General features: G+C 41.9%; 8 protein-coding genes across 8 annotated transcripts; 3 read left to right on the top strand and 5 right to left on the bottom strand.

Annotated features, from left to right (window-relative positions):
- Nucleotides 1-141: 141 nt before the first annotated feature.
- On the bottom strand, nt 142-1,374 carry K450DRAFT_218030 (uncharacterized protein). Its single transcript, XM_051585137.1, has 6 exons — nt 1,306-1,374; nt 1,189-1,239; nt 1,070-1,132; nt 880-994; nt 689-812; nt 142-633 (listed from the first exon to the last, which is right to left on the bottom strand). Exons 1-6 carry the CDS (start codon nt 1,339-1,341, stop codon nt 234-236), a joined length of 789 nt encoding a protein of 262 aa, XP_051449796.1. The 5' UTR covers nt 1,342-1,374; the 3' UTR covers nt 142-233.
- A 379-nt stretch (nt 1,375-1,753) lies between these two features.
- Nucleotides 1,754-4,160, bottom strand: K450DRAFT_168274 (uncharacterized protein; the record flags this gene model as incomplete). The annotated part of the gene is made up of 4 exons (XM_051584073.1): nt 1,754-2,935; nt 2,997-3,425; nt 3,494-3,945; nt 4,004-4,160. Coding segments are annotated over 4 exons (2,220 nt in total), but the record flags the coding sequence as incomplete, so codon positions are not given.
- Nucleotides 4,161-9,464: 5,304 nt separating this feature from the next.
- K450DRAFT_218025 (uncharacterized protein) lies at nt 9,465-14,525 on the top strand. Its single transcript, XM_051585136.1, has 26 exons — nt 9,465-9,590; nt 9,655-9,855; nt 9,924-10,108; nt 10,173-10,293; nt 10,355-10,429; nt 10,494-10,762; nt 10,830-10,924; nt 10,999-11,147; nt 11,223-11,287; nt 11,347-11,436; nt 11,496-11,642; nt 11,701-11,749; nt 11,812-11,866; nt 11,928-12,061; nt 12,134-12,325; nt 12,384-12,471; nt 12,531-12,597; nt 12,659-12,779; nt 12,843-12,995; nt 13,065-13,136; nt 13,198-13,328; nt 13,395-13,518; nt 13,581-13,758; nt 13,830-14,053; nt 14,111-14,397; nt 14,465-14,525. The coding sequence occupies exons 1-25, from the start codon at nt 9,489-9,491 to the stop codon at nt 14,273-14,275; spliced, it is 3,252 nt and encodes a 1,083-aa protein (XP_051449794.1). The 5' UTR covers nt 9,465-9,488; the 3' UTR covers nt 14,276-14,397; nt 14,465-14,525.
- A 98-nt stretch (nt 14,526-14,623) lies between these two features.
- K450DRAFT_218015 (uncharacterized protein) lies at nt 14,624-16,229 on the bottom strand. Its single transcript, XM_051585135.1, has 4 exons — nt 16,019-16,229; nt 15,487-15,945; nt 14,945-15,396; nt 14,624-14,869 (listed from the first exon to the last, which is right to left on the bottom strand). The coding sequence occupies exons 1-4, from the start codon at nt 16,184-16,186 to the stop codon at nt 14,773-14,775; spliced, it is 1,176 nt and encodes a 391-aa protein (XP_051449793.1). The 5' UTR covers nt 16,187-16,229; the 3' UTR covers nt 14,624-14,772.
- Nucleotides 16,230-16,828: 599 nt separating this feature from the next.
- Nucleotides 16,829-17,784, bottom strand: K450DRAFT_218012 (uncharacterized protein). The gene is made up of 3 exons (XM_051585134.1): nt 17,705-17,784; nt 17,364-17,634; nt 16,829-17,300 (listed from the first exon to the last, which is right to left on the bottom strand). The coding sequence occupies exons 1-3, from the start codon at nt 17,770-17,772 to the stop codon at nt 17,238-17,240; spliced, it is 402 nt and encodes a 133-aa protein (XP_051449792.1). The 5' UTR covers nt 17,773-17,784; the 3' UTR covers nt 16,829-17,237.
- Nucleotides 17,785-18,441: 657 nt separating this feature from the next.
- On the top strand, nt 18,442-19,870 carry K450DRAFT_267444 (uncharacterized protein; the record flags this gene model as incomplete). The annotated part of the gene is made up of 2 exons (XM_051592841.1): nt 18,442-19,551; nt 19,634-19,870. 2 exons carry the CDS (start codon nt 18,442-18,444, stop codon nt 19,868-19,870), a joined length of 1,347 nt encoding a protein of 448 aa, XP_051449791.1.
- A 2,889-nt stretch (nt 19,871-22,759) lies between these two features.
- On the bottom strand, nt 22,760-24,668 carry K450DRAFT_218006 (uncharacterized protein). Its single transcript, XM_051585133.1, has 8 exons — nt 24,487-24,668; nt 24,277-24,417; nt 24,142-24,193; nt 23,946-24,073; nt 23,583-23,864; nt 23,288-23,492; nt 23,016-23,209; nt 22,760-22,926 (listed from the first exon to the last, which is right to left on the bottom strand). Exons 1-8 carry the CDS (start codon nt 24,502-24,504, stop codon nt 22,882-22,884), a joined length of 1,065 nt encoding a protein of 354 aa, XP_051449790.1. The 5' UTR covers nt 24,505-24,668; the 3' UTR covers nt 22,760-22,881.
- Nucleotides 24,669-25,177: 509 nt separating this feature from the next.
- On the top strand, nt 25,178-26,361 carry K450DRAFT_218002 (uncharacterized protein). The gene is made up of 2 exons (XM_051585132.1): nt 25,178-25,999; nt 26,074-26,361. The coding sequence occupies exons 1-2, from the start codon at nt 25,510-25,512 to the stop codon at nt 26,196-26,198; spliced, it is 615 nt and encodes a 204-aa protein (XP_051449789.1). The 5' UTR covers nt 25,178-25,509; the 3' UTR covers nt 26,199-26,361.
- Nucleotides 26,362-27,225: the final 864 nt, after the last annotated feature.

The following is a 27,225-nucleotide window of genomic DNA, read 5'->3' as shown; positions in this document are numbered from 1 at the left end:
AAGGTTGGCCAAGACTCCAGTGGAGCAGCTCAGGATAATGGTACGATGACATCTACTCAGCTTCAGCCTGACAACATTCCTCGTACACGAGAAGAGATGGAGCAGGTATCACAGCGCTCCCGTAAAAACAAATACGGTGACCCAGTTGATTAGTTTTTGTAAGATAACGCTTATTAACAGACAATCAAGAAATACAAAAAAAAACACTTTTATTATTGGTCTGTCAGAGCTAATTACATTTTTGCTGATACTAAAGCACCACCATCTACTGCAATGATAGCACCTGTGGTATACTGACCGGCACGAGATGACAAATAGATGCACGTTCCAGCAATGTCCTCAGGACTGCCGATACGACCAACAGGAATTCTAGCAACGATTGAATCACCAAACTTCTCTAAGGTAGCCTTCATCATCTTGGATTGGAATGATCCCGGTGCAATGGCATTGACAAGGATGTGGCGGTCACCAAGCTTGCCAGCAAGATGGCGAGTTAATTGATGCAAAGCTGCCTTAGAGCTAGAGTAGGCGTAGGTTTCAAGGCCAGGTACGTCGATGCCGTTGATAGAACCAATGTTGATCACACGAGAGGGATTCTCGGCAGTTGATTTAGCCAAAAGCAATGGAAGGCACCTGGAAGAAATGTCAGTTACGCAAAAAAAATGCCCATCAGCCTACCGATACTTACGCTTGTGTCAAGCTGAAAATGCGCTTCAAATTCAAGTTCATTACTTTCTCAAAGGCGTCTTCGGGATAATCATCGACAGGAGCAGCCCAGTTTGCTCCGGCGTTGTTGACAAGGACGTCAAGATCTATGCATATTGAATCGCGTTAAAATTTAAGTGGCGTGATAGAGGTACCTATGGACGTTGAACTCACGTTGCTCCTTTTTGGAAATTTCAGCAACTAGGTGCTTAATTTCATCCAAACTTTGCAGGTCGGCAGGAATTGAATAGCATTTTCCAGGTCCTTTGGCAGTAAGCTCCTTGGCAACCTGAAAGTATGGTGTGAGAACCCATTCAAAAACCCCCTTTCTCTCTGTTTCATCTTGTCTTTTGTTAAAACATACCTCGTCACAAACTTTCTTTGAACGAGCACTGATATAAACAGTGGCTCCTGATGAAACAAAACCCTGTGCTGGACATTAATGTCGAGTTACAGTACTAACAGTGCAAGCTGAAACCATACCGTGGCGATCATTTCACCGATTCCACGAGAACCGCCCGTCACTAGAACAACCTAAGATCCGGAGGCTATGAGCTTGCTGTGGTCAATGACTCTCCTCAGACATTGTAGAAAACTTACCTTGTTCTTAACGCTAAACAAATTTTGAGTATCCATCTTGTGAGAGTTTAGACGTACATGGTCTCCGGTCTGCCTTTATAGTGTGTGAAGAAACTCCTCAATTCTAATTACTAACAGCCAATACGCACGTGACAAGCGGTATTTAAGGCCATGCAAGCACCATACAGGGCAAGCGAACAAGCGATTGTTTTACTGATGACCAATCCGCTTTCCCTTCAAAATACATGCTTTTAGTATCAATGGTAATGGAAATCTCTTCGATTCCAGACGGCTATCATTAATCTGAATTCGTAAAGTGGCCAATGGGCCATACGAAATATCAAACTTTCACTCTTTCTGTAAATTGAGGGTTTGCTACTTCAATTTATATTGTGGCACAGAGTAAATTACGGATGCTGGCGCTTCAACTGAATATATCTGATATATTTTTCAATGTTATACGGATTGATTATAAAAGTGTCAGAGCACCTGTAGCTGTACTGCCGGCATTTTGGCCAGAAGGCAAGATGATTGCAAGCTTGATTCCTCCAGCTTGCTGCTGACACTTGAAGCCTGTAGAAGATGTCTTTGGACATTTAAGCAAGGTTTTGCTGATGGATAAATTTAAGGTAGATTGTGTCTGTGTAGGGTCAGATACACTGACTGCAACAGATCCATTTTTGAGGTTGAGCTTTAACAATACGATGGATGGCTGGTCAACAGTCAACGAGAACAGAGAGCCTTGAATATGCAGACTTTGTGAAAACGCTGAGGTTTTCGGCAAATTTAAGGATCCAGCTTTCCAGAATATGCTTCCTAACGTAAGATCAGCAATGTTCAAGACGGAAGAGACTTGATCATTATTGGCAAGTAGTTGAATGGATGCCTTCAGCAATGCAGACTTCGCTTTGAAACCGCTGTATGGCACGTTCAAGTCAGCAATATAAGCAAGTGAGCCGGTAGCTGAAGCCGGATGGGTGACCCACGACTTGAATACGTTGGTGGTGACAACAGTTGTGTCTATAGCTATAGACGACCAGTTTCCAGATTGCTGACTTGGAGAAACCGATAAAGTTGGAGCACTATTATTAAGGAACACATATCCAATATTACCATGCCAAAGCCAATCAGGGTTGGTATAATTGGTAGTGGTATTGGTAGGAACAGGAGTAGATGGGTTGGCCGAAGTGTAAACGCTTCCATTTAACTTACGCTGATCCAATACGGAGTACAGTGGTGACCCGGAATTGGTGGTGATACCGTTACCAACAACAACATATTGGTTGTCGAAGAAGAACCAACCCTTGCTCCAACTAGTACTATTTGAGCTGACCGACAAGGGATCAGTGTATTGCATTGCCCCAATACCAATATCTCCGGTCGATACACCGCCAACAAAATCGTTTACACCGAAAGCACTAGCTTGATCACAGTTCAGCGGATCTGCTCCATATGCTACAGTGGTTCCAGGGAGGAGATTCCAGTCCCAGGTGGGGAATATGTCAACATACTCATTGCCTGTCAAGTATGTATACACGAGACCATCTGACAAATGGTAGCCCTTGATATTCTGAAGATTTACGCACTCGGTATTACGAATACGGGAAGAGAACATCTTGAGTGATACAACATAGCTATCACGACGCATGATCTACATGGCGTATATGTTAGTTCCTAATTGTGTTGCGCATCATTAGATAGAGAAAACGTACCATGTAATCAGCATTCCAAAACAGCCGGTTTCCGTTCAGCTGACCAGGATTTGCAGTAGCTCCAGTTGCTTGCAATCGCTTTTCCGATGCGGATATTTCAGAGTATTGAGACCAAGTACTTGTGCCATTTGGATACTGTTTAATATTTACATCGAATGGCGAGTAGCTACTCATAGACACCATACGACCCAAACAGGAATATTCCCATCTTACAGTCTTGGTTACTGAGTCGTAAAAGCTCATCCATTCTGTACCCTCCAACAAGTTTGTGAAAATTGCTTTCTGAGCATCCACAGCCTGGTACGATGTGCCAACTGCTGCAGAAGCAAACAACAAAAAGTCGTTTGCGAAAACCATACCGTAGTTTCCACTGTAGAGGACACCATCGTGCTGGAAGAAAGATCCGTCCGCCTTAATGCCTAGTGATAGCTTATTCAGCAACGAAAATTTCGCAAAAACAGCCGTTCAGTGTCAAGCTTACCATCATTTGGATCCACCAATGTCACTACTTGTCCGTTAGCGTGCGTGAAAACATCAGCCATCAAAGTTTCATTATTGGTAAAGAGGGCCAAGGCAAGACCGACACTGGACACATCCAACGTGTTTGCTCCAGTCACTGCACCAAGACCATATACCCATTGATCGACTTGCGACCAAGAACGACTCATAACCCGAGTGCATCCTGCTGTTTGATTCACATCTAACCCTTGTTGGGAGAAGAGACAAGCAACACTGGCAGGCTTTGCTACGCCAATAACTTGATCATACCAGTTTGTATTCCAAAGCCCTGGTGTTCCACAAGGGCATGTGGCATTTGTTAGTCCTCCAAGGGCAATGCAGTCGTCAGACACATAATCATTGCTAAACCAATAGTTCATAGCCAGTTGGATTTTGGAAAGAAGTGCTGTGTTGTTCGCTGGGCCGGTGTAATAGCTGATGGACATGGAAGCTACATGGTCCCCATTAGTTTCGACAGATGTAACGAATGTTCTAGGTGATATTCTTACCTAAACGAGACCAGTGACTGATGGCCGGCCAGCTGGCGCGCCTTGCTGGACATCCACTGGTGTAGTCGATATCAGACCAGGTACCTGATGCAGTCAACGCGTTTGCCCTAAATTCATTTTTAGTGCTTTCTCCGTAGCATTCATACCAACTGGTAGTAGTTGCTTACCATTTCTGCGTACCCGATATTGAGGTCATATTAATCTGCGCTTGCATGAATGTCTGCTGTATCGTGGCGAGGGAGCTGCCGGCCACAGGAGCAGCATATACCCCTGCTAAGTGCCCGATGACTCCTGCGATGGAGAACCCTAGCAAGCAAAGCTTTACCATTTCAAGTGTCGTTGACAAGAGTAAAAAGTCCTATATCCTGTTTTACAAAACTGAACTGCTTTTATTGTTGTTACCCATCTAATTTATGTAACTTACCATTTGAGGATAAAGTTCCATCCTTGGGCCGGTCCTCTGCACGATTCATAAATGCTTCTGGCAGTGCGTACCCCGAATGACTCTTCATTACATGATCCTCAAATGCATGGTGTCGATGTCAATATCGGCGAGTATATTTCAAAGTTGCTTGACACCAGGATAAGTCGTATTGTTTCGTACCTATAGGGGGTTTCCTAATTTCGATAATGTGCCTCATTTGGACTTCTCGCTCATCCCACACTTCGTCCAAAATATCCCGACCGTAACACCAATCTGGGGAAGTCTAACCATCTTGTGTGCCATTATGAACCCACCATATTGTGGAGCGGAATGGTAAATCATAAAAGGGGTGTGTAGTCTTGTGACGTTATACAAGTGTACCTGGGAACTGGAAGGAGAGGGGTTACCTTAATTCTGTCATTTGTTTGTCTGTTATATTCAATGGTACTTTCCATCGCAGACATCAAAGCAATTAAGAGGAGCCAACTGTGTACTGCTTTCTGTTGAAATAAAAAAGTTCGCTAGGGAGTTGGTACAGTCAAGCAGACGTCCAAATATGAGCCTAGAAGTGCTGTAATTTATTCTTTTATTTCAGCTATTTATCAGATATCAAAAATAATGTAAGTAACAAGTATAAAGGACTACGTTGATAAATCAATGCAAAACATCATATTTCTTTTGCCTGGCCACTACCACGAAGAAGAGAACATCTCAAACGCAATTCTTAGAACCATACAGATGTAACCAATATCTTAGCCGCTCAAATGGCCGACGCAGGCAAGTGATACAACGATCGCTGAACCCGATGAGCAAGATCACGGTATGGTGTCATCTCGACCTCAACTACCTGAACCCCCCCCCCCATCCGCATTTTTCAATGGCTACCACCGCAAACTTCTATACGAAGGCATCCTAACTTTCTCAAAGTGGAGTTTTCAAACAATTATTTTCAGACGACGAACGCAGGAGCGTCACGGAACACCACCTAGCTATCCAAGGATTGAAGTACGCCTCTACCTTTTGTAATCCTTTGACTCAGCGCCGATTTAATAAAAATAAATCCAGGGAGAACAGTGTCCTTCGCATCCTCCAGTACACTTCTTCTGACCTTCTACGTCCATTTGACGCTGTGTCACAAATTCTTGCGTCTGACCTCAATCAAAGAATTCCGAACGCTTCTTACCACCTCAACAACGTCTGTATTATCATCCTTAACTTGTGTAGTCAGTTAACAATGCCCGGAAGCTTACCGCATATAAAATAATATCATGCACCTTCTTACTTCCAGGGAGCTACTGGCCATCATACTACTCTCAAAAAAAACCCCTGAAGGAAAGCCAGTCTACTCCGCATCAACTAGGTTTTTCCCAGGGACCCCGCTCTAGGAGCCTCACACTCTTCAACGCCCGTCTAAACTTGAGCCAATCTAACCACGACAACAAGCCAACCGTACATTCAACAACTACCGGCACAGCAATAGCAACAGTCGTTTCAACAACGACAAGCCGTCCAGCGACAGATACAGGCAACCGATTTACAACATTTCTGCCCGGTATAATCCCGGCTAAACGGACAGCCCATGGATCCACTCGGCCTTCCGAAATAGACCCAATATCCACTTCAGCTGCCGTATACTGATCTCTGATACACGCCCCTACCATTCCGTACAATCCAGAACAGCGCCGATTGTTTCGGCAAGAATTCCATTTTGTTGTCGGAGGAAGGGTTCTTCCGCTATTCATCATTTTTTTCTTAAGTCTGAAAGCCGAAAACCAATATAGTCCATACAGCTTCAAAGAAACCACTTAAAAGCTAATCCCAAACGTTAAGAGACAGACAATCTTAGAGACTAAGCACTCCAAAATGTCTGTTGCAGTGCCAATGTAAATTTTTTTTTGGGGTACCGTGCGAAAAATTTTACATTTGGCACTTTTTTCCACTTGAAATTCTATTTATTTAAATCGTTATATATAACACTTTAGAATGAAATCTATTATTTTAGAAAAATATGTTATATATTTATTTATAAATATTTATAAATATTTTTTTAATTTATGCTAAATTACAGGTAATAATTTGCATATTTATATTTTGTATTTTACTATAATATTGCTTAAATAATGTATGTTGTGTTTAAAATATTTAAAATATAAAAATATATAGCAAAAAATTTATAAATGTATTTAAATTTATATATTATGATCTAAATTGTGCTTACGTCACCGTACAAAAATCTATTCATCAATGCGCAGTGGCTAGAGGAAAGGGATAGTAGACTGGACGGCTCAGAACGTCCATATCACCTACCCAAGTATACATATTGCTGAATAATGCATCTCATTATAATCTGCTCCTTACATTTCAGTGAAAAATTTACCAATGTCATAAATAAAGCTAATTTTGATCATTAAAAAAAAAAAAAAAAAACCAGTGGCTAGAGGAGAATACGCAAGACAGGTCCTTCGTCTGCACTTGCCATGTCAAACAATGCCTGTGACGGTTTGTCGCTACACTCATGAACCTGGGAGGGCATCTCAAGGTGAGATTATCCGACATCACTTATGAGCGGATCCAAACAGGCTCTCATGGACCTCTTCCGCAAATAGGCAGACGTGATTTAAGTCATATTCGCAATCACTTTGGAGTGTATTTGGCGTGCCCACTGGGCAGCGGTGTTTAACCAATCAGACCATCCTTTTGTCTATGAAAAGATAGCCCACAATATACGTTCTACATTACAAACGCGAGTTATAGATGATTCTCGCACTCAGCCCAGTGTGCATTTTGGAAGTTCCCCCAACTCACCAGCCACCGCCACGGACGCAGGAAGCATTGCAATTCCTTTCCCGTTTATACCAGCATAAAGACAATTCAAGAAAAGGATATAGTTAATGCCTCTAAACAGAACCTGTAAGGATACCATAACCATAACGGCTTGGCATGTCTTCAGCTATTCATCGCGTCAATAAATACCAAGTTTATTTATTTTATTTTTAAAAAAAAAAAAAAGCCGCTTGGCTATATAAAGTCCCGTTTCTTCACAATCTCATAACCGGATTCCTTTTCTTCCTCTTCTTCTCCGTCCTGCCTTCTTTTTGGCCTACTATAGGGGTGATTGCTTTTCATAAATATATATATACACGATACAACAAGAAAGAATTATGGACACTAACAAAGTGGTTCCAAGCGTTGTAGCTTCTATTATCATACTATTTCCTGCCTTTCTTATTCTTTTTTTGACTACAAGGATGCTTAAGCTAACTCTGTTTTTCAAGTTATCAGCAATTGTTCTAGTGTATTCTTACTTGCTTTATCAATCAAACTTTACATTGATTTCAAAAGACAATGGCTTTGAAATGAGGTACAGCAGCAACTGAAATTTTTTTTTTAAAAAAAATAATTTAAATCTTCCTCTCCATCCTGACTACTTTCAGCATTACCACAGTGTGTTGTGGATTTGAAAGTAATAATAAAGTTAAGAGAAAAACAAAACAAGGCAGGTTAAAAGATTTCTACATAACGTTATCATGAAAGGCTACCCAGTTCAAGTTTACAAGAATATCATTGCACTTATGAAGTCTCAAATAATGCCAAAAGTAATGAAGTTTGATCTTAAAAATTCTAAAGCTTTTCAAAGAACTACAAGAAAAATTAACTCAGAAGGACAAGGAGGACATTAGATTTTATGCGTTGAATAATGACCCACAAGGTATCACAGGAACTTGTTGGAATGTTGGAACATTTACTACGAGTTTGGTTGTACAGATGACACCAATTCAGAAGAAAATATAAGTAATTACTCTGAGGAGCTATTTTATTCACTCATTAAAAACTGAAGACTCCCCAATCTTAGTACCTTTGTGTGTGTTTTTTAAAAAAAATGTGGGACATGCAGCCGATACAGAAAACTATTGGATATACGTCTTGTAAAAAATCTCATAAATAACATGCGCAGCCTTACAGCATCAATGATGATATTCATAGATGAATGTAGATAAAAATAAATTGAATAATAACGCTGTCTGTCTCTATTAGAATTCAATTACTTTATTTCGTAATGCTACCAAGGATCATATAGAACGCAAAATAGGAAACGGATACAGTAAATCATTACATAATTGCCGAACATTTCTACCTTCTGCTTCCTTTCTATTGCTCCTTTGACATTGCTAATTTCACTGAAATATTTGTCTATGTTAGCAGTTCTTCCTATTACAAGTTAAAGGAGAATTGTTTATATTACTAAGATTACGTAAAGCCGATGTAGAGCGAAAGCGAGAAGACTGATACTCTTTGTATCATAAGCAATTTTACACCCCGGAATACGAGGTAACTAGTCTGGAATCATTGTTTGTTACTGCCAAAGAGCCGGCTTTACATAAAAGTGCACATGAAACTAACAAAAAATGTAAAGATAGGCAAAGTACTGTGGACCGAAAATGCGTTTGACAACAATTGTTGCGTAATCATAAATCTATAAACCTATATACTAAAAATTAGGACAGCAGTGAAAGACAGAGGTTGAATACAGGTCAGCATAATTTAGTCAAATCTCATCTAGTGAACACTTTTTCAACACTTTTTCCGATATCATGATCGGAGAACATATGGTGCGAGTTAGCATCACAAATATCTTGACATTTGTGATTGCAGGAAGGAAAAAAATGATGGAGGCGACAAATATGCTTAATGCTCACTAACGCTTATGTTGTCAGACAAGTAGTAATCGGCTAAGGCTCGAAGTTATAAAATTTAAATATCATTCGCTTAAGAATATTCCTTTCTTTTCGAATGGTCGGTGTTATTCACAAGAATTTCTGCCAAAAAGGTTTGTACGAGTGATTGTGTCAAGCAATTGAGCTATGAATGAAAATTAAGCAGTTCATCGAGGTCTTCTAGCTAACGAGTTTGTGGCTCTCTTTCATTTGACGTTTTGACTGCTTGTAAGGTACATTTTTTAAATGCCGCACGTGATTAACGCGCGCCAAAAAAAAAAAGGGTAAAAATGAGCCAGTCGCGTTTCCAACTTTTGCACGCGATCAACAATCACTACGTCGAAACATGGATGAGAGCAGCACACTAAAGGATCTCCAATTTGACTTGCAACTTGTTCTCGGTGGTAAGAGGTCGATCCCAGTAGCGACTCTGCTGGAACGTCTCAAGGTAAGTTCGAGTCATACCAGGCACATCAGAACTTGCTTCTCGAACCTAAAGTTTTTGTCAACAGGCATTACAAGCCGAGCTGGAAGAATGCGAGCAGAACAGTGTTAATCTCGACTCCTTAGCAACAGTATCCAAGCAGCTTGTCAGTACCGAGCTTCTGCGCAGTAGGGATAAAAGAGTCAGAGCTGTCACAGCTTGCTGTTTAGCAGACATACTCAAATTGTATGCAGTCGACATTCCACCTTATAATGACAGCGAACTGAAGGTTGGTTCTTAGCCGATTTTTTCCTTTGGTTTACATACATCTTACATACGTTACTTCACTCTTCAAAGGCAATATTTAGTCTTTTCATCTCGCAATTAAAAGAGCTGGCAGATACAAATAACGAATATTACCGCGATCGATTTTACTTGCTCGAAAGCTTGTCCATGGTTCAGAGCATTTTAATCGTCAAGCAGCTAAGCAACTATGCTGCAATTATGACCGAACTCTTCAGAGCAATATTCTCGTTGGCAAAGTAAGTTCTTTCGATGATGTCTCAGCGGTAAAAGTCATACAAGCGATTAATGGTACTCCTGCAGCTCTGGAATCGAGAACAAAGTGCAAGTTTGCCTGGTTGATATTATGATACAACTTGTTGAGGAAGTCAAAGACATACCCCGTGAAGTAGCCGAAAGCATCTTTGAGGAATTGAAACAAAAGGTTGGTTGCGAGCGAATGTATCAGCCATGGCAACTAGTGAGAATACTAATCAAGACTTTAGACTACCGTTTCTCACCGCATGGCCGTTGACCTTTGTAAAAATACATCGGAGGTGCTTCAGAAATATGTCTGTCAGGTAAGGCGTGCTCAAGCGATTGACTGATATACTATCGGTCCGATATTGAAAATGGACGAGTTAGTACTTTTCAGATGTCCTACTTGAGGCAAAGGCCAGCGATAGTGAAGAAGACTACGAACACCTAAATGAAGCTCACGAGCTGATTCAAGAGATTCATCGAACAGTGCCAGATCTGCTACTCAATGTCATCCCTCAATTAGAAGAAGAGACGAAAGTGGATGAACTTCATGTTAGAACTCTAGGAACTAAAACTCTGGGTATCATGTTTTCAGAAAGGAGCTCATTTACAGCCGATAGTTATCCACAGATCTGGAAATCATGGCTCAACAGGTAACCATATTATTACTGAGGAGTTGCATCGAGAGGAAAGTGTATTAATTTTGGGCCTAAATTCCAGGCGAAGTGACAAAATAGCTGCAATTCGAATTTTGGTCATTGAAAGCCTTGGAGCGATATTGAAGTCACATTCGGGATTAAGCCAGGACATCATAAGTAAGACGGGCTGTTTTATGAGAGTTCTTCCGTCCTTGTTATACTACTGCTAACTACTTTGAACGTGCTTTCAGGCTGCTTTGAGCAAAAGTTGTTAGATCCAGAAGAAAAAGTCCGAGCGGCAGTTTGCAAAGCTTTGAAGCAGCTTGAATTGGATGTGATAAAGCATCAAGTGCCGAAATCTACATTAGAAAAACTCAGTTTGCGATGCAAAGATAAGAAGGTAAAACAATAATGGGATGAATTTCAAATGCTGATGCCTCTTTAACGTTTGTTTTTTATTATGTGTACTACCTAGCCGCTTGTCCAACAAGAAGCATTAGCGACGCTAGCGTTTCTATTCGATCAAGCATACGATGAAATGTAAGCCAATATCTACAGAATCTATGAAGCAGCATTTTCTCATGCATCAAATCAATAAGCTTACTAGGAAACGAAGAGTCACGAAACTTGTTTATATGGATACCCACCGCCATTATCAATTGCATTTACGTCGACGATAATCATTTGACGTAAGATAAAATAGCTCATGCCCGTAACGATGCTTTCTTTCTTGACCGTTTCTTGTTAGATGCTCCATGGAGAAGGTACTAGTGAATCACGTCATGCCTCCAAATGAAGATCCTATTGAACGATCCAAACGCCTATTATTGGTGTTGCAATCACTGGATGATCGAGCAACAAAAGGATTTTTAGCACTGATGCAAAGACAACACATGTGAGTGAAACGCTATGTATTCTGTATTTCACTGGACGAAACTAACGTGAATGCATAGAACTGCTTCGATTTTGCAACGCATAGTTGAGACATGCAGGGCTACAACGGTAAAATTTTGTTATCATCATTTATCGCGTCATACTTGCAATTCCTCAACTATTCTTAACAGAATTCAGATCATATGAACAATGGAAATCTAGAAGTGCTGATCAAATCAATCTCAAGTAAGTTGTCAGTAGTCCATCTAAACCAGTGTTCAAGGCATGCTCTAAACAATCATCATAGCAAAACTTCCTGAGCCCATCCGGGTGTCAAATAACCTTCGTCGATTCTGTGATTTGAGTGACGAACAGCTTTTAAATTGTTTAGACGTGCAACTTGGTTCCCAGTTCGAATATTCTGTGTACAGGAAACAGTCCGTAAGTAGATAACTAACTAGCTGGAGATTTACTCTTAGCGATGTCATATCAGTTGTATTGATTGTCTTGCAGACCCAATTTTTAGAACGTGTGGAACAAGTTCTACCTGGTACATCTGACACATTCACGACGCTAATGCGGCGGATGTCAGTATTCCTATTCGACAAAGAGAGCATATCGTATTTCCTACAACTTGAGAGTAATTCCATTATGGATGAAGATTATGGAATAGATATGCGAAGCGCTGCTCGGAAGCTGCTGAAAGTAAGTTCGCGTGGAGTATTTACCATTAATTGTATTTTATTCTTAATGAAACCTTTAGAGTATATCGAGCAACTTCCCAAGTCTTCTTCAGGATCACTTGGACAACCTGACGCACTTGCTCTTGAGCACGCCAGATAATCACCTTGGTAATATCAGCTCGTGAAGGAGTAATCATTAATAACCTACCACTAATGCCCATATATAGCCGAAGATGGTTTGAATCTTTTGGCGCAGCTTTGCAAGCAATGTCCAAATGTATTATTCTTAGACAGGTGCGGTCAAACCAAAGAATGTTTCTGCTATGATTAAATACGAGCTAACTCCCGATTTCAGCAATGCTGCTAGCAAGCTATTAACTGCCGCCAAAAGTGGATCACCGCAAGAAGTGGAGTATGCCACTGCGATTCTTACCAACGCTTGTAACGCTGACACCATTTGTGAGGACTTGTTCAACGTAAGTGTCCCATAATACTACCAGCGACTGTACTTTCTGTGCATTTTTTGATATATGCTGCAGGAGATTTGTTCGAATTTGGAACCGACAAATCCCAAATTATACGAAAGGTTGATTGCGCTCAACCAGATCGCTGCCTTTACCACATCATATTTCGATGGCTGGGATCAAAAGATAGCCGACTTCTTGATTGGTAAGATCAAGGAACCCGATAATGTGAGTGTCTCACATATTGATAGCAAGCATGTAGGTAAACTTCGGTTTGCTAATGTGATGCTCAACTAGATCACCGAGAAACAAGCACCTAATCCTGTTTGGGTGGAGACGGACAATTTGCCTAAAAATGCCAAGCTCAAGGCAAGTGCTATCACCTACGAGAACCCACATGAAAGCCAATTCGTCTAACCTTCTATTATAGTTGGTCGCACTTGCAATTTTGGTGAACAGACTAAAGAAGGTGGCTAAATCGACGAATACCATACCATCCATTGTAAATAATGTCTTCGACCTTCTTTGGAGTTTGCTAGAAGAACCACCAGCCGGATCAATGTAAGGGTGAATTAAATCGTCTACTTACGCGCTGACCTCACTGAATGACATCGAATGTATTTCCAGCCTGGCCATCAAAGCACAACTTCGACTTGCTTCGGCTTTAGCCATCACAACTCTTAGTCAGCTTGATTCTTACTCACAACTTGCATCAGTGAAAGGTTTTGAGAAGCTCGCTCTGACAGTTCAGGTAAGCTGCCTTCTAGTCGTGGCAGTTTTTCCTCTGAGCATTGCATTAACATGATTGTTCAGGATGCGGTGTTTGAAGTCCGTGCTGGATTTTCCGAGATGATCATTAGAGATTTGCAGTCTGGAGCGTTGCATCCAAGATACTTCGCCGTCTTATTTTTGCTTGCCCATGAACCTGAGAAGGATTTGATGCGTCAAACCAAGACATTCATAAAGAAACACGCAAAAGTAAACCATGGATGTAAGTGATTAAATTTGAAGACTGAATGATTTCCAGGTTTCTCTAATTGCTCATGGTGAATTTCATGTCAGTGGTGGCTCAGAAGTCCTATATCGAGATGTCCCTTGTTCAGTTGGTTCATCTCTTGGCACATCATCCTGATTTTGGAGAATCTGAAGAAGATATCAAATTGTTCATCCCATACATCGAACTCTTCTTGGATTGCGTTGCAACTAGTGACAATATTTCGTTCTTATATCATATCGGACAAAAGTTCAAAGCAACTACTGATGCAGTGGACCCTAGCCATAGCAAGGTAAGTTTTGTTGTTTTCGGTATACGAGGAAGAACAATTTGGCTCACAAACCAATAGCACTCGTACATTTTGAGCGATTTAGCCTGCGCGCTGATGCAACAGAAATGCAAAGCTTCCTCATGGTCACTGACTTCATATCCTGGAAGAGTAAAACTCTACACCGAACTCTATACTTCGTTTGCAACTAATGAACTCCAGACTGAGGTAAGTCAACGTTGGTAGGAAAGCCAAGCGATGGCAAACTCAACTAATGATGTATGTAGAATATGAGGCGCACATTCATGGTGCCAACAGTACTTCACGATAAAGAGAACATTGAAGCAGTGAATAATCAATCAAAAGAGGTAAGCACTTACGAGGGAATTTGTGAACTCCATTTACGTTTTGCTCACGTCGTTTGTATTGACTCAGAAGCAGGATGGAAACAACACCAAAAGAAGCAGGGAAACAATTCACAACCATGATTCTTTCAAAAAGCCTAAAACCGTCAGCATTCCAAGTCGAAAGTAAGTTTCTCCAAAAAAAATCTACAACCGCACAGTGTGTGTTGCTAACAAAGGTTTCCATCAGAATGCCTTCAAGAGAAGCAAAGCAAGGAGTACGCACGATAGTTGAAGATGAAGACGATAGTGATTAGCGCAACCACCCATGATTAACCCCAGAATAAATAAGTCAATATGTCTACAATGAAATGCTATCGTAGTCTATATTTTATAAGCTTATTTTTTTGGTGGAACACCGAGCAATGAATGGTGAATTTCTACTGAAGGAAGTAATGCTGCAGATGCCTTTCTTGCTTGTTGTTGGAGGAAAGAGCTATTAAACGCGAAAATAGTATTAGTATTGGCTTGATTGATAAATCCACAGCTTTTAGAAAATCATTAAACTTACTCCATAATGACGAGCGCAGCCATGGCCTCAACAATAGGAACAGCTCTGGGTGCAACACATGGGTCATGTCTACCCTTGGCTGCCAATGTTCCCCAAGCACCGTCGTACGATGCAGTTTCTTGATCCTTGGATATAGTAGCAGCGGGCTTAAAGGCTACTCTGAAATAGATGTTTTCACCGTTTGTGATACCGCCCTGTACACCGCCAGAGTTATTAGTTTTGGTACCTAATGTACCATCCTCCTTACGAACGAAGGCATCGTTATGAAGATGGCCGGGGATTTTTGTGCCTTGGAAACCAGAGCCAAATTCAAAGCCCTTAGTAGCGGGAATAGACAACATTGCATGAGCCATTATAGCTTCAAGCTTGTCAAAACACGGCTCTCCCAAACCGACAGGGCAATTGCGAATAACACAAGTGACCGTTCCACCAATAGAGTCCTTCTCTGCCGACTTTTGCATAATAGTCTAGTGCCAATTCCACAGTAAGTAATATGATTACGACACAGTATAAACCATGTACGGTTCAGTTGGGATACATACCTCTTTCATCTTCTCAGCTGTCTCAGGATGGGGGCATCTAGTGATATCCTTGTCAACTTCCTCCTGGGTGATGGTGTTCAGCATATCGTAAAATTCAGCAGAGACAGGTTCCTCATCTTCGAGTTGATTGACAAAAGGCATCGCAACCTTTCCTACGCTTGATACAAAGGCGACGATCTCGACGTTGTTTGTAAGCTTCAGGTACTTTTGAGCAATGGCACCTCCAGCTACACGACCGATAGTTTCACGTGCAGAAGCTCTACCACCGCCTGATGATGCCTTAACGCCATACTTTTGAAGATAGGTCCAGTCAGCGTGGGATGGACGGGGGTAGATATCCATTTCACCATAATCGTGAGGACGCTGATCCAGGTTTGGTACCTGCAATCCGATAGGAGTTCCGAGGGTGATGCCATACTCGGTACCAGAAAGAATGGTAACTCGATCCTTTTCATCTCTCTGAAAGTATATATTGTTAGAATATATCAGGAACTTCGTATCAACTCTTGACATTCAGTATTCGGATCCTTACCGGTGTTGTGAGCTTGCTTTGGCCAGGTCGTCTTCTCGTTAACTGAGGTTGAATGTCATTTTCAGTGAGTTCCATACCAGGGGGAGCACCATCGATGATGGCACCGACGCCCTTGCAGTGTGATTCACCGAAGGTGGTGACTCTGAAAAGTTTACCAAAGGTACTCATTGCGTTTGGAAAGTAAGGATGAGGACCTGTCAAAAAAAAAGAGAGAAACCAAAGTCGGTTCAGTGGCAGAGGCAGTCACATTTTGATTTGCGAATGTGACTCACTGCAGATTTGATTTTCTGATTAGTGCAGAGAGCCAAAGGATATTGCACTGTTGATACTTGTAAGCCCTACATAATATCATCATCCACCAGAATACAATTCTTATACTCCTATAATTACTCATGTAAAATAAAACTTTAATTTGAAAACTTGAAGCCAATGGTAAAAGTGGTAAATAAAGATTTCATGGCGAAGGAATCTTAACATTGCTATTGCGGGGCCCATATCACGACCCAGTCTCGGCCAGCTTTGCAAAGCACAGATGGCCATGAAAACCGCAAGATAATATTTAACAATAATGATAAACTTATCGTTGTCTATTCGATTTGATGATTTAAACTTGGAGTGGTTTCGAATGTGAGACCAATTTGATCTGTACCTTCTTTTACCTTATTTTGCAGCCCATTACGCTGAAATGGCAAATTTGACTTCTCTTTTGGCTGCTGCCCGGTAAGGTCTGTCAATTCACGTGTAAAAATGCATCCACTCGCACTTATTTTACAGAGCTTTAGCTATATAATATGTTGGAGAAACACTGCATGATTGGATTGCCCTTTATACCCAAATGTGAACATCTAGACCATAATGTATAAAATTTGACTTTAAGAGGTAGGACGTGAGAAACAATTCGCACAATTGCTAATGGATTTTGACTCAAAATATATTTATGCTTAGGCCTAGAACACGTTACTCTATGTTACAAAATCTTTTCTCCTGAAATGACATTAAAAATGTGTTAAGTATGTTCTCTTCATAAGTGAGGCATTCAGTGGAGTGGTTGGGGACCGTCGCCGAGAGGACGATAAATGTGAACAATGGTTATCTATGACGCTTTCTGCATGATCAGAGAAGTAATTGAGTAGGAGGCAATTGGGGGGATAATGGCGATACAGCCTTGCATCAGGTCGCATCGGTCATGAAAGGCAATAGAAAAAGTTTGTAAACTCGATCATTGCTGGTAGCTAGCAACTCGCTCGAGAGGCTCTTGTAAATGTTTGGAAACTGCTTCAACCTGGAAATTGCAAAGTTCATCAATATCGACGCCTACAATGGATATACTTCTCAGCCGCCTTACCTTTGCTTTGAGCAGACCAAGTTCGATGGTGCTATCTCCGACTAAGCAAAGTAGCATGGTGCTTGGTGCAGCGACGGCAACCACGCCTTCTTCGCAAGGCAAGATAAGTATTCTTAGATCGTCTCCATCAGCTTCATTTCGAAAGGAGGATCCTGTCATGGCGCTTTTGAGATAGGTTGACCATAAGTTGGCTGCGATCGCGGCATAAATTCGTGCTTCTCTATCTGATGCGGCTGCAAACGCAAGTAATGAGCCTCCAGTGTTCATTAGCCTGGTTTGATTAAATCGCGAACATTAATCGAAGGGTTGACTCATGTTACTGTTCTATTAAATACACCTACATCGCTGCTTTAATTCCACCTGTGGTTGTTTGTCGCAGAACTTGTGATATAACTTTTGGTTTTAGCATTATGAGGGAATGAGAAGACGCTGGTGGAAATCAATCCCAGTTCGGCGGGGCCATGTCGTAGCGGGGACAAAATTTCAGTTGCCTGTTCGAACGTTCAATTTTTCTATTTAAAATCCGTGGAATAAAGTACAACAACAGGTTTCATAGGATTTGAATACAATTTAGAGGCATTGTGATTTCATAGCTAATTGAACGCTTTGTAACTTGTTTCTTTTCTTTGTCTATCGTTGGACACCGTGGCAATATAGTGTGAAATTTGCGTACTTCATCAGTTATTTTTCGCCATTCACAAAAATGTCGTCGTCCATGCATATCCATTATATATATTTAAATGCAACATAAGTGAGGTGGCGGCGTTCATAGATGATACACGATACGACTGAATGATTAAGAATGACGTTCAAACCCCACAGAATATCTAACACGCAAAATATAATATGGAGCATGCTCAGTCGAAGTAATATTTCATTCATTTCCAAATTGAACAACTGGTTAGTGGTAAGACTTCTCAGCAGTATGCCTCTAGTATTGTCATTGTATTCGGTTGTCTATGCTGTTCATCTTGGTCGGCGGTCCCTGCTGCCATGTAGGAAATTTTGGAGCAAATTGATTGGCCGTCGAGCTCACTGTATAAAGATTTGTTTGGACAGGCAAAAAAAGTACGCCAGCATGTTTTGCAAGAGAGTCGTCGGTAGGCTACCAAGCCTCTCTCAACAAGTACAAGGGTTTTCTCAGCGAACAACAAGATTGTCACAGAGAAGCTTCATTTCACAATCCGGATCATCCTTTCGCAACAATGGCCGAACCCTGAGGGCCGATCCTCACTTTACAACCAATCCATACACTCAATCTGTCCTGGAGGTTAGTCGACAGGCAAGACAAGTTGGCAAAGCTGTTGGAATATTTGTCGTATCCACAACCGCAATTGTTGTCATTGGATGGCAAGGATATCACATATACATAGAGCACTTTTTGCACCCAACTCCACCTGAACTCAAACAAAAAGCGCGTAACCTTCTGCACGGTGCCTATGTTCGCGAAGAAGTACAGCCACAGCTGAGCATTGCGACACTATACGTCCAAGAGGCTTTGAGAATTGCTTTGGAAGAGCAACATATGGACGAAGATTCCGATGTTGCTTTAGCTCTGAGACGACGACTTGCTGAAGACTTCAACAGGGCAGGCAATCTTCTGGATTCGATTACAGAATACACCAGATTCTGGAAGCTGTTGATCAAACGGTTGGTGGATAAAGGAGAGGAGAATGATGCTGAAAAGGTGTTTGAGTTGATTGAGGTTTCCAAAAAGATTGGTGATCTCTACGTCAGAATCGGTGACTACAACGAAGCCGAGGAGAGCCTGGCTTGGGCAGTTCATACACTCAAATCGTCCCAAGCTGACCTGACGACAGTCAAGGACTTTCAAAAGCTGGAAACTTTGACTACACTCTCATTAGCCAATTTGTACGCCGTTCAGCGAAACTTTGATTTGGCTCTCCCGCTATACCTCCAATCTCTCAAAGCATCTAATCAAGCAGCCGAGCAACAACCTGAAGCATTCGTTTGTCTGACTGCAATTATAGAATGTCAGTTGTCAGAGACATTGTTTGGTATGGGTCGAAAGGATGAAGCTCTAGGGTGGGCACAGACTGCTTTGGAAACAGCAAAGAAAGGAATTAGTGAAGAAAATGGAGGAGTCGCCACTAGCGATGTAGAACCCGTCAAAGACTGCCAAGAGTGCGCTGGAGTAACATTGAATAACATTGGAAAGATGCTTGAGGTATGGATGCTTTTTCTTATTCTCATTTCTTTACCTAGAGATCTGTCGCCGTATCTAAGGGTTTCCATCCTATTCTCTTTAGTTCCGTAACCAATATGACCAAGCACTAGCCCACTACAGCGAAGCTATGCGCTATGCAATCGCAGCAAAGGACGCGGATGGAGAATCATCGTACCGATTCAATGCAGAGCGACTTGGTAACATCATTCAAAACCCCGTGGCCGACGAACCCGTAGTGATATCTCATGGGGATGTCCCGCCCGAAGTACAAGCCGAGCAGCCAAAGAGATCATGGAAGCAATGGTTAACAGGCAAATAAACGGTCGACTTGTGTGGAATTAAACATATTTCATGCAAATAATTTATGTACAATAATGATGATGGCGACTTATCAATACAGGAAAGTCTTGAATGTACTATAGACTGAATATATAAAAATGGACAGATGTTTGGTAAAGCAAAAGTGAAAAGAAAATAATAATAAACCCCCTCCCACAGTACAATAAAGATACGCGGTGCATGCAACGCATACATGATTATGGTGAAATGATGCCTTTCCTTAGGCTTTCGATCTCGCGAGTGAGTTCCCTATAGGTGCATTATAGATTAGAAATAGGTAGACGGATGGCAAAATACCGGTGGGATATTCCACTTACCCTGATTTTTGCTGCCAGTAGTAGCGCTCCTTGATGGCTACCTTTAGCTTACGTCTTAGTTGACCTTCGGGGGTAGGATGCGAAGGGCGCGAGGCACCAAATCCATCACTCTTGTATCTACGATCTTCCAATACGTTGGCAATATCTTCAAGTTCTTCATTGAATTTCTACAGAGTGCTAAGGTAAGTCATCGGCCAAAAAGAAACCTCACTGTTGTTTCAAATGCTTTACCTCGTATAAGATCTTGTTTTCGTCTGCTGTATCTCGATACAATTTCCGTAAATTTGTTACTTCGTTATTGCGCTGTAATGGTGCAAACATTAGTGTATGAAGAAATGACGGCCATCAGGCTGTTAACAAGTACTTACGTCTCTCAGCGTTTCAGTGAGATCCTCAATTTCCTGAGCCATCGTGCTACATTTGTCAAATAGTTCCTGCCATTTGCCAACATAATCATTTTGCAACTTGGACATCGATTTGGAAACCACATTCATTGTATCTGAGTTCACGGAGTCTGGGGTGGTAGACTGTGGTATGGAGGAAGCAAGCCGGACTACGGACGACCTTCGCTGATTCTCAGGAAGGAAACTTGAGGAGTCGAGGTCTGTTTTCAAGGCGTCCTGTAATATTGTCATTAGTTTTCGTTCTTTTTTCTAAAGTCTGCTCCCCCAAGGTAAAAAAACTTACTTTTTGGTAGTCCATGTCGTCCAGACTCAAGGAGCTACGTGTGCTGTGTATGCTATTGTCCGACGACACGGTACTGGAACGACTAGCTCTGTTTGAAAAGGATGCGCTATTGTTGGTTGCAGTAGATGATGCGACGCTGCTTCGACTTTCTGGGCGGCGGGGCGACCAGTCAGGTTCAGTCCACTTTCCGTCCGATTGGCCGTCGACTTTCGACAGCGAGGATCTAATAGAAGATAAATACTTTTGCATGTCTTCAAGCCCATGATCGAGTTTCTAATGTGGATGATGAGCGTTAGTAATCGTCACTATATTGACAATAGTTGACATATATTTGTTACCTTCTGCTCGTCAGGGTGGCCATCCAATTCAACCGAACGCTGCTGCATTGTCAATGAAGAAGTCGAAATACTGGTGCGAGTCTTCCTTCGTCCCCTCTGGTTATCTTCGGCAAAGTAATCTAAAAACATTTCAAACCAATTTAGTTTGAGCACATATACTGGTTATTGAAACAAAAGATCCTTGCACATACCTTCTACTGGTCGACTATCACTGACAGCATAACCTTGTGGAACAGTAGGTAGAGCCATACGAACGGGACGGGAACTTCGAACCACTGGTGGCTTTGGTGTCAGATAATCCATGTATTCAGTGCTTGTGCTACTGGATATTGAAGTCCCAGACGACCACATATCAGACTCGGTACTAGTATACGACCTCAGAGAGTTGGCACTGCATGAGCTTCTAGAGGCCGATTGTGAGTAAGGTGGTGGCTGGCTGCAGTCCATTACAGGTCCACTGATACTGTTCAGTCTGGGGCGGCGCTGATTTACAGATGGAGCGGCAGAAACAACAGAAGAGACAGTACTACTGCTAGTACTCTTAACAGGGGCCAAGCTATTTTGTGAGTTAGCCGTTGAGGAGCTGTTGGAACCAAACAGTTTTCCAATGGTAGGAATGCTTCTAGGTTTGGATAAGGATCGTGGTCGACCATCTTGCGTTTTGCGAGAAATGATACTGTTGATGGTCGCATATTTATCTTGATACAAGTTTGAATGTCTTAATTTAATTTCAGTAGCTTGAACTGAAAAGAAGACATGACAATGCGTAAGTATACATGATGATGATTATACCACCCTTTGCGGGACTTACCATTGTTCCAAAAGACGCTTTCAAAATCTATAGCACCCTCATCCGCTCTGGATATACCAGTGGATAATAAAGGCATAGAGTTGGTTCTTTCTCTTATAGTACCGAGGTGTAACTTGCTTCGAATGGAGAACCGAAATCCTCGAATGTCGGCATACACTAGGCCAACCAACCAAGGCGCATCGTCGTTTTGTGCCAAGCATTGATCAACTGCACACTCTCCTTCTTCTACGTAAACGATTGTAATGTTGCTCTACAAAGAAAGTATAAGTAGAAGCTGAGGATATACATAGAATTAAACTTTTATCTACCTTTCTCTTTACTGATGCATAGTTCCCAAAGTTGTAGATGTTACTGTAGGCGACGGTGCTTGATCGCGTGTGATGGTAAGTGGTCTCTGCAGCTATAGACAAAAAGGCACAAGATGAGATGAAGGCAAACGGCAGTGAAGTTTCGAAGGAACAGTGTCTTACATGATCCCAAGTACTGTGCCTTGGAATAGTGGAAGCTGGAATAGAAGCTGTCACGCTGCGATTCGAATGATTGCGTATTTCTCTCAATTTCGTTTTCGTCTTTTGGTGGGGCAATGGAGTACATGCGAATAGACTGTTCACTAAAATACTCTTCAAAAGAACTAGCAGCTGAAATGCCGGAACTGGAGACATTGGAATTGACTCGAAGTAAAAATGAGGACGCATGGGAGGCAGGGCCATTGAAAAGTTCGACTTGATCAATGTCTGACCATCCTTTAAACTTCAAGCTTCGGTCTCTTTTCAAAGTCTTTTCAGCTTTCTTGGCCAAAAATGATGATGTAGAACCGTTAGGCGAGGTAATGTCGTTATCAATACCACATAGGTCCGATCCAGATACAAAATAGGAAGGCCGACTGGCAACCAAGACTTTGTCTGTGAAAACCAAGATGGTAACAGGGCGCAACGGTTTTCTTGTCATAATGTCCAGTTCGGTAGCATCCACATGGTGTATAAGGCGTCTGCTCTGATTTACGAGCGAACATGGGGAACCTTTGATGGAGTTATAGAGGTTGAGAAACATGCGGGCCAGCCGAGTTCTGTTGTCATCCGCCATATTGGCAATTTCTCCCGCTTTTGACAATGCAGATATGAGAGAGGCGTGGTCGTGATGCTCTGGAGGCGTGTTCTTGATGATTTCTAAAAAAAGGAAACGGAGAAGAAATGAATACATGCATAGAACCTTAACGATGTAACCGTTGGCTGAATAGAACATACCCTTTAGAAGCATAGTGTATCGACTAATGCGTTGCACAGGTTCGACCAGCAAATCTTGTAACTGTTTTCGCTTTGCATCAGGATGATCTTTTGCCTTGATTAAAAAGCTTCGGTAGCTTTGATTAACCTTGTACTCCTTGGTATGAAGAGCGCCAGCAGCTCGATGTTCATGTAAATATCGGGTATAGCAGTCAAAGTTGGCAATCTAGCATTTGCATGAGAGAGAAAGGAAAATATATAAGTATGGAAGTACAAGAAATTTGTGGGGTATGACACAATAAAGTTTAAGTCTTACATGAGCGTCACAGATGGCTCCAAATGAGGCTGCTTCCGGATTCTTCTGGTACTTACGAAGATCTTCAAGAAATCCTTCGTTAACACTTAAGATCTGATCAATATTGAGAAAAATCTTGGTGCAGTTGAAAGGCTTCAAAATCGAGTTCATTCGGTCTTGTGAATATGATCTTAAGGGACGAGCAAACACATCGACAACCGTGATAAGATTTTTCACATAAGTTTCCTCACTGGATATGAACTCTTGAATACTATTAATTCTTTGTTCGGGATCATATTGTTGCTAATGGATTTAGGTTCCGATGAGAGTGATTTAGTTCTGGCAGTCTACACATTACAATTTCAATTCGTCATTTTAGTTTACCTGCTCCACAAACTGTTGAGAGTAATAGCTAGGAGATGGTGACGTGGGTGACGCATCCATCGATATTTCATTTCGATTGGATCTTGATCCAAGTATACTCAAAAATTGTTGGTATAATTGATATTGTGCTGCGGTGATACATTTGTTAAATAGGAGTTGAATGTAATGCAGAAGGCTTATGGGAGTACATGCTTACCAGGCGTTCGATATCTGCGGCAACCATCGACCACGATGTCTACTGTTTGGCACTGAGTAAACAAAAAATTAAAACGTGTTGTTGTTAGTTTTTTTTATAAAGGTGTTTCAAATGTTTGTTTTCTTCACTACTCACGACTGGGTGCTCCAACAGAGCCTGAAGGGCGTCGGTTGAGTCATTCGTCGCACGACGGTCCAAGGCAGGGGTGGCTGATTTCTGTTTGAATAGCTTCCAGCTATGAATGTAACCATGCTTACTCAGTACAGATTCTAAAGACTGTTGCATGGGTTAGCGCAGGTGCACGGATGAAGCAAGGGGAATTCAAAGGAGGTTGTCTAGCCATACCCTCAAATCGGTCGTCATGTTTTACAGTACACGCTCTTTGCAATGAGAAGGTTGATAGGCGTTTGCTGAAAAGAGCCGACAATGAGACTCTGTTTCGCGATAGACGATTTAGTTTTTGAAAGTTGTGAAGTGAAGAAGGCCAAGAAGCAAAAAGCGATAGAGAAAGGATTTGTTGATGTATTGAAGGATCCAGGTTTCCATATTTGGGTGAATCAACGGACTGACGGAGCGCAGGATGAAACTTATTCGCATGTGTCACAATAATTACTTTGCCAGGAAAGCAACACGCGAATGTGGACACGAAGCGATGACCCCAGCGTTACAACAATAAACACAGGTGCTCGGATCATGCCCGAGATAGCGTTTCATTAGCAACCGCTGTCGGGATCCTCATCCGATGCTCCTGGTCTCTTACCCTAAACAGTTCCTTGACGCTACATGCCGCCAATCCGCATCGGCACGCTTTACTGCGCTCCGTATTAAAATTGGTTGCACTAATTTCTACAACACGCTTGGCTTGCATCGTCACAGTTTTCGACAGGTTATCATATGTTCTCTGACCTGACTTCTAAAATAACTATGCGATCATGACTACATCATTGACATAATCTTACCGTTGACTGAAGTGTATACGTACCAGCGAGGTTGGGATGGAGTCAAAAGATAGCTCTGTCAGGCATTAAAAAAATTTTATGGCATGAATAAGTTGAAATTTCAAGTGCTGACGTAAACGCCTTGCGTCCACTCATTTGCAAACCGAACGACGCAGGGGATGCACTCCCTATCAAGTATTGCTGACCGAGTCTCCCTTCCCTTCCTTTAATATTAATTTTTTTTTTTTGTTCCTTTTATCGTGACGGTGAGCGTAAGGACATGGCCTGCTTGCTGGTGACAGAAAACGAAATATAAGCTCCCTAATGGCGTACATTTGCATCAAGCTTGATAAGCTGGCATGGAGACTCGTTCACACTATCGTAGCTTTTGCTTTTTTTTTTTTTCCTCAATACACCAAATCGTTTCCATATGCATGTGTTAACGCCGTTGCACATTGTGCTTCTATCAGGCAATTTATTTATATCGTTGTTGGTGGTTCTATTAAACAGCCTAGCATTAGCGTACTTTGAAGTGGCCAGGCATATGAGCAATTCAAGTACAGTCTACCTCATATCCGCCAATGCTCAAGACACACCCACCAGTCAAATAGAGCCGCGTGATTATATCCTAATTATCATTGGGCTGATATCAAGCGTTGCTTGCCTCGCCCTGATACTCTCCGACCTGCGACGAATTTGCTGCGGCTGTTCGAAGAAAATGCAAGAGCAGGAACAAAAACGGCCTAGCATCCTTGTTGAGTTGTCAGTTGGTACCATTGTACTTGTTTGGTGGGTTGCCATGATCACCTACACCCTTACAAGCTACGAAGGATTTCCAAAATGTACCATGATTGGTCCAAAGGATGTTACTAGCAAAGTCTACAGTGGATGTTACTTGATGGATGGTGCCTTGGGAGCTGGTAAGTCGTGTCGGGCTAATATTTCTGAGACAGCTGGGAAGAAACTCCATATATGTAACTTTCCATTCTCATAGGCATCCTTTCCTCCATCATTTGGATATTGACAAACGTGGTGGCTTCAACAAGAGCCCAATTGAATCATCCGCAGGAAAGCAAAGAATCTGGCCACAATGCGGTGGAATCGAACTTTTCAGTGTGACAATTTTTGTCTGACACCAGTTTCAATGTGGGAATCAGTTTCAACCTTTAAAAGTTGAACCAATCAGAGTAGGCGGAATTGTATGCCCTGGCGGTTCCCATCCTATCGACCAGAGCAATTACCCTGAGGATACATCATCACCTCAAAATAAATGATATCTCATACCAAGAGCTGTACTCTAAGGCATTCTATTTTCTCTTGAAACCATGGCTTCAAATTTATGCTGTTTGAGGCTGTTGCTGGTTGCAATCACTGTAAACGCCACGTTTCGCTGTTTCAAAGCCGCGCCACGGATTTTCTCACCAAACAGGCAATTCGTGGAGAGGGGACCGGTCATGACAGAGCCTATCATTCTAGCTACAGTGAAGTCAAGAGCAGGGACGAATGTTGTATTCATTTTATTCGTGATGAGCACTACATATATGAGCGATTTAACGGTATTGGAAAAAGCTGAATTTCGACCCAGATTGTATTGGATGAAATTGCCGCAGCATCACATGTGGAATATGTTCTTAACCCGTGATTGCTGATTCAACATAAAATAATCCCAGTATGTTGCGGGAAAGCTTCAATCCAACTTTCTCTTTCATTTACTATTTTGTATGGTTCCATCGCTTTCAAGCATCTTCTTTAAAATATCAAGGGTTACCAACAAATCACTGAACCGCCAGCGATCACGAACCTCGTCCGTTGATACCGATAGTACAGGTTGCAAGTCCGTTCACTTTAAAGACTTTGTCGAAACCTACGATTGCTACAGTCCGACCGAATATGATAGACGACCGTCCACTGAGATAGATGAATTCTGGAAACCAACGTCAATGTCCTCTGTTGAACGAGAACCTGATGAAGTCGACGACGAAGCGGACCCTGCCTATGTCAAATTGGTGGAAAAGAACACCAAAATCAATCAAAAAGTCGGTCATCACAGTATGGCTGTTTTGATTAGCTATCGAAGTATACGATAATCAAATACTGTTTCGATATCTATATACCCTGGCATGCACAAAGTGCTATTCTCACGCCA

Source organism: Umbelopsis ramanniana, assembly GCF_025399195.1.
Source record: "Umbelopsis ramanniana AG unplaced genomic scaffold K450scaffold_1, whole genome shotgun sequence".
In the NCBI taxonomy this organism is placed as follows: Eukaryota; Fungi; Mucoromycota; class Umbelopsidomycetes; order Umbelopsidales; family Umbelopsidaceae; genus Umbelopsis; species Umbelopsis ramanniana.
This window is presented reverse-complemented; position numbering and strand designations above follow the sequence as displayed.

Excerpts from the sequence above, each read along its gene's own strand:
- K450DRAFT_218006 (XM_051585133.1), bottom strand. Across the intron at positions 24,194-24,276 it reads CTCTGTTGGAGCACCCAGTC|TGCCAAACAGTAGACATCGT; the intron begins GTGAGTAGTGAA and ends TTGTTTACTCAG. Across the intron at positions 23,493-23,582 it reads GAGCCATCTGTGACGCTCAT|ATTGCCAACTTTGACTGCTA; the intron begins GTAAGACTTAAA and ends TGCAAATGCTAG.
- K450DRAFT_218025 (XM_051585136.1), top strand. The coding sequence starts at position 9,489 with ATGGATGAGAGCAGCACACTAAAGGATCTCCAATTTGACTTGCAACTT. Across the intron at positions 10,294-10,354 it reads TTGAGGAATTGAAACAAAAG|ACTACCGTTTCTCACCGCAT; the intron begins GTTGGTTGCGAG and ends TCAAGACTTTAG. Across the intron at positions 11,437-11,495 it reads GTCGACGATAATCATTTGAC|ATGCTCCATGGAGAAGGTAC; the intron begins GTAAGATAAAAT and ends GTTTCTTGTTAG.
- K450DRAFT_218015 (XM_051585135.1), bottom strand. The coding sequence starts at position 16,186 with ATGAGTACCTTTGGTAAACTTTTCAGAGTCACCACCTTCGGTGAATCA. Across the intron at positions 15,946-16,018 it reads AAAGCAAGCTCACAACACCG|AGAGATGAAAAGGATCGAGT; the intron begins GTAAGGATCCGA and ends ATATACTTTCAG. Across the intron at positions 14,870-14,944 it reads GCTGCGCTCGTCATTATGGA|CTCTTTCCTCCAACAACAAG; the intron begins GTAAGTTTAATG and ends CGCGTTTAATAG.
- K450DRAFT_218030 (XM_051585137.1), bottom strand. The coding sequence starts at position 1,341 with ATGGATACTCAAAATTTGTTTAGCGTTAAGAACAAG. Across the intron at positions 1,240-1,305 it reads TGTTTAGCGTTAAGAACAAG|GTTGTTCTAGTGACGGGCGG; the intron begins GTAAGTTTTCTA and ends TCCGGATCTTAG. Across the intron at positions 995-1,069 it reads CAAAGAAAGTTTGTGACGAG|GTTGCCAAGGAGCTTACTGC; the intron begins GTATGTTTTAAC and ends CCATACTTTCAG.
- K450DRAFT_218012 (XM_051585134.1), bottom strand. The coding sequence starts at position 17,772 with ATGCTAAAACCAAAAGTTATATCACAAGTTCTGCGACAAACAACCACA. Across the intron at positions 17,635-17,704 it reads GGTGGAATTAAAGCAGCGAT|GCTAATGAACACTGGAGGCT; the intron begins GTAGGTGTATTT and ends TAATCAAACCAG. Across the intron at positions 17,301-17,363 it reads TTGGTCTGCTCAAAGCAAAG|GTTGAAGCAGTTTCCAAACA; the intron begins GTAAGGCGGCTG and ends TGCAATTTCCAG.
- K450DRAFT_218002 (XM_051585132.1), top strand. The coding sequence starts at position 25,510 with ATGCATGTGTTAACGCCGTTGCACATTGTGCTTCTATCAGGCAATTTA. Across the intron at positions 26,000-26,073 it reads GGATGGTGCCTTGGGAGCTG|GCATCCTTTCCTCCATCATT; the intron begins GTAAGTCGTGTC and ends CCATTCTCATAG.